Source organism: Rhopalosiphum maidis, chromosome 3 (genome assembly GCF_003676215.2).
Source record: "Rhopalosiphum maidis isolate BTI-1 chromosome 3, ASM367621v3, whole genome shotgun sequence".
Taxonomy (NCBI): domain Eukaryota; kingdom Metazoa; phylum Arthropoda; class Insecta; order Hemiptera; family Aphididae; genus Rhopalosiphum; species Rhopalosiphum maidis.
This window is the reverse complement of record NC_040879.1, coordinates 48,743,152-48,752,337: the sequence shown is the minus strand read 5'-3', so window position 1 is coordinate 48,752,337 and position 9,186 is coordinate 48,743,152. Positions and strand designations below refer to the sequence as shown.

The 9,186-nt window shown below is 30.4% G+C and overlaps 2 protein-coding genes across 2 annotated transcripts; one reads left to right on the top strand and one right to left on the bottom strand.

Annotated features, from left to right (window-relative positions):
• Positions 1-4,092: 4,092 nt before the first annotated feature.
• Positions 4,093-4,557, bottom strand: LOC113555990 (protein ALP1-like). The gene has a single exon (XM_026960655.1). It carries the CDS (start codon positions 4,555-4,557, stop codon positions 4,093-4,095), a length of 465 nt encoding a protein of 154 aa, XP_026816456.1.
• Positions 4,558-4,590: 33 nt separating this feature from the next.
• Positions 4,591-5,713, top strand: LOC113555989. Its single transcript, XM_026960654.1, has 2 exons — positions 4,591-4,672; positions 4,977-5,713. Exons 1-2 carry the CDS (start codon positions 4,591-4,593, stop codon positions 5,711-5,713), a joined length of 819 nt encoding a protein of 272 aa, XP_026816455.1.
• Positions 5,714-9,186: the final 3,473 nt, after the last annotated feature.

Sequence of the window (9,186 nt, the reverse complement as noted above, 5' to 3'; positions counted from 1 at the left end):
ACAACTGTCTTTTTCTGCGTTATAACAAATTAAAACACGTCACGGGTCTTGTATGACACAAGAACGTTTGGACGGTTTGTCTTTGTTAATTATTGAAATGATGTTACATCATAATTAAATTTTTATTCAGTTATTGAAATTTTTGCAGAGAAAAAAAAGCAAGAAAGAAATGTTTGTAATTTTTTAATTTTTTTATGATAAAATGTTATAAAAATTGAATTATTTTAAAATTAATATTTACAATCCCTAGACATTTAGTTTATACAATAAGTAAATTTTGAAGGCTTAACTCTTTGAAGCATGGTGGTAAGTTGCATTGACCACCTAATTTTTTTAATTTTTGCATGGTGGTTATGACTACTAACCACCTCAAGGAAATAATTTTATCTTGTTTACGCATGGTGGTTAATGAATACTACCACCTCAATTGGTTAGTAAATATACCCACGTTTTGATTTATAAATAGTTTTATTTACCCAACTGTTTATATTTTGTGTCATACCATACGATATACGGTGTTGCAGCTGCTTATCTTTATCGTTCCCGTAATATAAATTAAAATTGGAATTTTTGTTTATAACATCTTTGACATATGTATTGATAAGTATATTTTTCATTCATATCAGTCTCTATCACTCAGCAACAATTACTGATATAAAAATTAATACTTTGTAGTGGTTAACAGCCGTAACCACCATTCAAAATATGCACATTATTGATGACCGATAAGCATTTATAAATATTTAAAAATTATTTTTTTCACTTTGAAATTTGAATCATATTTATAATCACATCAAAGATGTCACGTCGTACAAGATTGACGCAAAAAGATGTAGTTCAATACCTCGAAGAAGATTTTCCTTCTGGTTCTGAACTGGAATCAGATGTCGATGACACTGATGAGGATCCGGATTATGAAAAAGAATTTGTTTTGGATTGTTCGGACAGCGAATCGGACGATTCAAATAATTTGAATGATATTGTTTTACCAGCAAACTCATTAGAAACTTGTGCATTTTCAACTTCAACGTAAGTTTGCGAAATATAATATTTTAAATGGTACTGAAACTTATTTCCTTAGGACACCATCTAGGAATAGACCAAATACTCGTAATTTAGTAACACCTGTCCATTATCAACAGCTTCCAGAAAGTTTGGAATTTGTGTCTCCTACTCATTCGTAAGTTTATATGATATATAAACAATATTACAAAATTATAATGATATTTTATATTAAAATTGTTTGTATTATTATTTTGTTAATATTTTTATTTATTTTCACAGAAATGTATCAAGCCAAGTATCAATTGCTTCACCATTGAATTTAAATATAATCCCACCATCACCATCAACTTCAACGGTTCAGTACAATATACAGAATATAGTTATTCCTAACCAACCTCTACAAGTGCCTACTTGGTCTAAAACTGTTTCTATGTTTGAAGAAGATGTATTTAATGAAAGTAATGTTGGAGTTACAGAATATATAACAAGTATGTCAGATATTACACCAACAAATATATTTTTAAAACTTTTTCCTGAGACCCTTTTAGAACATGTTGCATTTCATACAAATTTGTATGCAACTCAAGCTGGAAAACCGTACATACCTACTACACCAAATGAAATAAAACATTTTTTTGCAATTAATATGTTCATGTCATTGAAAAAACTTCCTAGCTACAGAGACTATTGGTCAAGTGCCACTGATTTCCATGATAATTTTATTTCTAAAATAATGCCAGTAAATAGATTTGGATGGATTCTTTCACATTTACATTTTAATGACAACTCTTTAAAACCAAAAAGAGGAGAAATAGACTATGATAAATTATATAAAATTAGGCCACTTTTAAATTGTTTGAGTGAAACATTTAAAAAATCATATCGACCACATCAAAAATTAGCTGTAGATGAAAGTATGGTCAAATTTAAAGGTAGGTGTACCATGAAACAATATATGCAAAATAAACCTATAAAGCGTGGTTTTAAAATTTGGATGCTTTGCGATCAATCAAGTTATAACCTGAAATTTGAAATTTATACTGGAAAATGTAGTAGCAATGTAGTGGAAACAGGACTTGGTGCTAAAATAGTATTAAATTTAATGAATGAATTTGCTGGCAAAAATCATATAGTATACATGGATAATTATTTTAGTAGTTATAATTTATATGAAATTCTGAAACAAAATAATATTTATGCAGTAGGTACAGTAAATTCAAACAGGAAAAATTTACCAAAACTATCAGATGATAAAAAAATGATGAGAGGTGACTTTGACTGGAACACTAGTGATACAAATATCACAATGTGCAAATGGAAAGATAAAAGAAGTGTTCATTTACTTTCATCACGTTCATTACCTCAAGAACCTATTTCAGTAAAAAGAAAACAAAAAGATGGAACAATTGTAAACGTACCCTGTCCACAAGTATTAGTGGATTATAATAAAAACATGAATTATGTAGACAATTTTGACAGATTAAAAGGAGATTATTCATTAGACAGAAAATCTGTTAAGTGGTATATGAGGTTGGTGTTCCATTTTGTAGATTGTGCAATAACAAATGCATTTATTATACATAAGGAACTACCCAATGTGGAACATTTCAAGAATAAAAATTTCAAAAGAAACATTTATAATACACTTTTATCGGACAAATTAGTAGCAGTTTCCCAAAAGTCAAAAAAAACTTTATCTCAAGGAGGCCCTGCTTCACGAAAGCCTCATATAAACAAAAGTATACGATTAGAAAGTTCCAGTCACCAACCTCAGAGAACAACTTCTAGGCGTTGTGGTAATTGTAGTACAAAAAAAACCCTGTAAGAAGCATTTGGGAGTGCTCAGTATGTAAAGTAAGTTTGTGCATGAAAAAATCCAAAAATTGTTTTCAAGAATTCCATTTAGCAAAAGGTAAGTTTATAATAATTTACTCATCTGTTTCTTGTGTTTTATGTTATTCTACAGAATGGTACATGTTCAGCTGCTTCCTACGACATATAAATTATTTGAATAAATAATATATATGTATTATGTGGTAATTATTTAGTTTGATCAATGTTATGCTTTTTATGTTGTTTTGTGCTTTGCTACTAAAACTAAATTGATGTGCTTATGTATGGAATACATTATATTTTTGCAATTATTTATTACATAGTTGTTTTTATTAATTTATTTAAAATATGAATTTACATTTTTAGATGTTTGACTATTGATGGTTTATTCAAGAACCTATCCAACATAATTCATAATTTGTCATTATTTATTTTTATTATATTATAATGTCAGTAATAAAGAAATTTGATTTATAAAAAAATTATGTTGTTAATCTATGCATGGTGGTTAGTGTAAGTAACCACCACTAAAACTTAAATAACTTTGTAAGTAATTTAAATTTTACTAAAATAGTGTTACATAGATCATTTATTGACCCACTACTATAAGTATTTTACAAAATTTACAACACTAGCAGTAAGTACAATTTTTAATTTAATATCATATTGAAATGAATATACTAATATTTTTAAAACAAGTCATAAAAAACCAATTATTTTAAAACGGTATTTATTTACACTTATTATATTATTTTATACGCTATTATAACCATTCAATTGTATTCAATGCATATCAGTATGTCGCAACTCGTGCTATATTATTTTCCAAAAAGTATGGGAAGCGATAAATACCAGTTATTATTAGATTTTATTTTGTTAAATATGAATGTATATATCTAATAATAGACGACAATATTCATGATATTTTGTATGTTATCGACAAAAATTACGAGCGTGTGTGCCCGTGTCGGTTGTCCAGCATAGTAAATAGAATAGAAAACAGCATAGAAAACAACTATAATCCGTTAAAAAAATTATTTTTTATTACAAAATAAATTAAAATAAATTTGAAGCTCTTGATTACAACAGTAGATTGTATTGAAACGGGATTTCACCTGCTAGACTAACAAAATAATTTTTCAAAGTTTCTCTAGTTTCATTCGCGATTCTTCCGTAGTGATTATATCTCCGTGAAATTGGCACATTATGTTGGGGTTCAAAGCTCACCTCAGGAAAATCAAAGGATGTAAGACCTTACTTATCAATGATTATATTATGCAAAAGACAAACACATTTAACTACAATGTCTATTTTATTAGGATCGATTTGTAGCTCAGTTTTTAAACATCTCCACTTGGCTACTAGTATACCGAAGGCACATTCTACGCATCGCCTAGCTCTTGATAATCGATAATTGAAAATACGTTCTTCAATAGTGAGTCTTTTTCTTGAATATGGTTTCAACAAATTTGTTTTTAAAGGATAGGCATCATCACCCAACAAAACAAAAGGTGCTGAAATATTAGTTAATGGAATATTTTCATTCTCTGGTATGTTTAAAGTGTTTGCTTCAAGCCGTTGATAAACATTTAAATCTGAAAATGTTCCCGCATCACTCTGTTTACCGTAAGCCCTGACTTCAATAGCAATGAATTTGTAATTTGCATCAGATATTCCTTGCAATACGACAGAATAATAGCCCTTATAGTTGAAATACATCGATCCTGTTTGTTTAGGGCATTTCACGCGAATATGTTTCCCGTCTATGCAACCGATGCAGTTGGGGAAATTCCATTTTTTGTAGAAGTCACTTGCTATAGTTTAACATTTCTCTGTAGTAGGCAAAGACATATGTATACCACAGAAACACTCCCATGTAGCTTGACATACTTCGTAAACTATGTTTCGAATAGTACAGTGTGAAATTCTGTAGGAGAAGCTTAGTGAACGAAATGATATCCCAGTTGATAAAAATCTAAAATTAAAATAAAAAAAAACAAAAAAAAAATACATACAATAATATAATATAATGTATAATATATACAACATATCAATTACAACAATAATTCAATACGCTAACATATTTCTTGGTCAACATTAAAGTCATTGGTGAATTATTTTTTTTCAATTAATTTTAGGCGAAGCAGCCAAAACTAAATGGCGAGGTCTGAGGGACACGTTTCGCAAGGAATTGAGCAAGAATCCTAAAAAACGGAGTGGAGACGAAGGAGGAATCATCAAAGAGTCTAGATGGGTCCATTTTAAAAGCATGGAATTTTTAAAGGACCAATTTCAAAAAAGACAATTGCAGGGTAATGTTTCGAGTGAGACAACATTTGATGTAGATACCCAGAATTCAACTACTACTTTTTCTCCTGATCCCGATGATCCTGATGATCCTGATAATGAAAACCTGATGATAAAATCTCCTCAAAACACACCGAATACAACTACACCACCACAAAACTTAAGTGCTTCTCAGAAAAAAGTTGCCAAAATGAATAATGCCAATGCGGTTAAACAATTGATGATACTCGAAGAACAAAAATTACAATTTTTCAAAGAAAAGAATTCAGCTTCTCGAAATGAAGATCTAGATTATCATTTTCTCATGAGCTTATTGCCATATTTGAGGAAAATACCAGAAGAAAGAAAAATGTTTGTGAGGATTAAATTGCAACAAGTGTTTTGCGAAGAGGATATTTTAGGGGAGTTCAGAGGTCAACATACACTACAGCCAACCCACCGTCCACCACCAAGTGTATTATCATGTAGTTCATCAACGAGTGGTAGTTGGATTTCACAAGTGGGAACTCCACTGAGTACTACTCAACATGAAGATCTTGCTTCGTTCTTTTCAAGTGTAACACCATAAATAGCGATAAAACATTAAAAATGTAAGTGCGATGTGTTCAATTTTTCTGCATATTTTATTTCACTTGACTATTTGTATTTTCATTTATATTTAAAACAATTAAAAATAATAAAAATTAAATTTATAAATATCTCGACTTTAAATTGAAGTAAAAAACTTAATATTGTTAACTTTTTCTTACCTTATAGTTACAGCCAGTCTTTGTTTTGCTGAAATACATTTATGAAAATTGGAGAATTTTGTAATGCTTTCTTCTATTTTCTCCAGTATGTATTCAAATATTTCTGGTTTCATCCTGAAATACTCGAAAAACTTTTCCGGTTGATCCCAAAATTCTTGAAATAACATTTCAAACTCTCCTTTGTCGTCTCTTCTAGAAAATAACTCGTTGACATGCTCTGTTTTTCCACCATTTAACAACAATAATTTCAATAACGGACATTCAAGAAAATACAATTCATCAAGTTCGTCCATCTTTGCTGGGTGGCAGAAACATACTGACCACCAGAATGTCGAAAAACGCGCACAAAATAACCGCTTTGTTCTGACGACGAATTCGTCAGAATAATTATTCGTCAGAACTCGCATACATAGTATAATAATAGCATAATAATAGCTGGATCGTTATTGACAATAATGACAATTGACAGAATTTTACGATTTATTATTCGAATTATTTTCAATCATATACATATTAAGCAGTAAGTTGTGTATTGACTACAGCCATCAACCATAATATTACCAAATTCTTAAAATTTCAATAGCATAATAAAATGTAGCGTTTTCAATAATTGTATTCTGTATTTCTGTAATATATGTACGATATTATTAAAATTATCAAGTAAAAAAAAGGCCAATGGGGATCTATCCCTCACACCCCCCCCCCATAAATACGCCACTCTCGCGCATTGGTCACAACTGTAAACCTTAATTTATAATTATCAAATATCTTTTAACATTTAAATTTTCGCAAGACCATTTAGAACTGATTTTTTCTAAAATTATGCAAAGGTTTGGGTACAATAACAATCCTAATATTCTAGAATTTCGATCAGCTATCAAACAATTGCTTTTAAGGAGTTTAGTATAAGAAGATGCTACCAATTGTGTAGTGTTAGATAGTACAAGTTTTTACAGTATTTTTGAAATACGTTTGAAAAAAAAAGAAAATCTGAAAAAGATATCGGTGAAGAAAATAAAGAAATACCAGACATGCCTTTCTGTGAAAATTATAGTGTTAATGTTCTTAAAGATAATATTTATACTATATCAGTGGATTTATAGTAAAAAGAATTTTTTAAAAATAGATTGTTCTACATGTACTGAAAATTTTCCAGAAACTACTACTGATCATAATTATTAGGGTGCGGATTTGTATGTATTTACATATTTGTCGGGAATGATAATATTCGAATAATTCCTTTATAGAAATATGTTATAGGACTATCTGATTATTTTAAGCTATGGTTCATATTACATATTTTTACATATTTGATCATTACATATTTTTACATAATTTACTTATATTACATATTTTTGTTAAATATTCAGCTATTTACAAAATTAGTACTGTATCGCCCATTTATATTATGTGCTTTTGCTCAGTGGCGGATATACACACGGGGCAACCTGGGGCTGCTATCGCAGGGCGTCAGTTCTAAAAGGGCCCCCAATGAACCAATGGGTTGACTCTATTTTCAAACAAAATTTAAGTGTAGACTAGTCTGTGGCTGATGTAAAAAAAGTTGAACTTTGGCTGTGGTAGGCGGTATCAAAATAATTGATTAAATAATCAAAATTTAATGTGCGTACTGTGTAGATAGCATGAACCACATACAGCATTGGATATACGATATATATGTGTGTACGAATTTGTAAAGCGTAATACTGCTAATACTGAACAAGTAACAAACTTATCCAATTACATACTCGTATTGGAACAATTGATTATCAAAAAGAAAAACATATTGAAGCAGAGCTCGTTAAAACCATAGAGTTTCATGAAGTGATTGCGATGTACCAGTATTTATATTTGAGATTAGTAGTGTTTTATATTTGGATTTATTTATTTATATTTTACAAAATAAATAAATAATTTTACCCAGCCAGCAAAAAAATTTTCTCCGGATATAGTGTGCTCAAAATGTTTTAGTTTGTAAGGCATATTTAGAGACATTTTAGGGCATAAATAAGTGCATACTTTAATATTTTTAAGGGCATAAAGCCCTACTAAAAGCTAATATATTATATATCGTATATATATAATACTATATATATATACTCGTAGTGATTAAAATATGCAAATTTTTTCAACTGTAAAATATGTTAAATACCTACATAGTGCACAAAGTTATAGCTCTTATAGTACTTATTGAATAAAAATAGAGAAAAAGTGGTTTTTTTTATGGTTTTCGCCATAAACGTTGATAAACATAAAAATATTTATTTTTGATGCACAAAAAACAATTAATTTAACACAAGTGTGCAGTTATTCACGAACACCTATCGAGTTATTAACTGTCACAGACATGATGGTCAACAGTATCATAAATTAAAATTAAATTGAAAGGATTATTTTTGTTATATGCGCCAAACAGGCAGCGTTGTGAAATTTACCGACTTAAGATTCGTCCTTTTATTGTGACGCTTCGGACTGTCACAACGAGTTACCACTAATATCATCGTCGCATCAGTTACGGGTTTATAGAGCCGTATGTCCGCCAGTGATTTTCCAGATGGTCTTTTTGTTTGAACGACTTGTTACACACGTCACACGAGTACGGGTTTTCACCCATATGCGTCCGCCGATGCACTGTCAAATTACTGTTTTGAGTGAACGACTTATAACACACGTTACACGAGTACGGTTTTTCACCCGTATGCGTCCGCCGATGCACTGTCAGATTGCTGTTTTGAGTGAACGACTTATAACACACGTTACACGAGTACGGTTTTTCACCCGTATGCGTCCGCAAATGCACTTTCAGATTGCCGTTTCGAGTGAACGACTTATCACACACATCACATGGGTATAGATTTTCACCCGTGTGCGTACGCGGGTATACCTTCAATTCACTGTTAGTGACAAACATTGGGCTACAAACGTCGCACAAATAGTATTTCACTCTCGTTCCTGTCCGTCGACGCATCGACAGATGACTGTTCGGAGTGAATGTTATGCCGCATACATCGCACAAATACTGTCTACTTTTGGCACGTGTCATCAGAATACTAGTGATATTGTTCATTATATTATTATTAATTCTGATGAAGATTTCGTCACAGGTATTTCTCAGTTGTAGTTAATAGTTTAAAAATCAAAGGTTAACTTTTTAAGTTATTATGATATCTAAGTACATGCCTATTGGTACGAGAATACGAATGTTTTAGAAAACTTATACACAATTTAATGTACTGAAAATAAGATTGGTCGTAAACACAATGTTTTAAGCCAGTATTGTTTTTATCTCCGT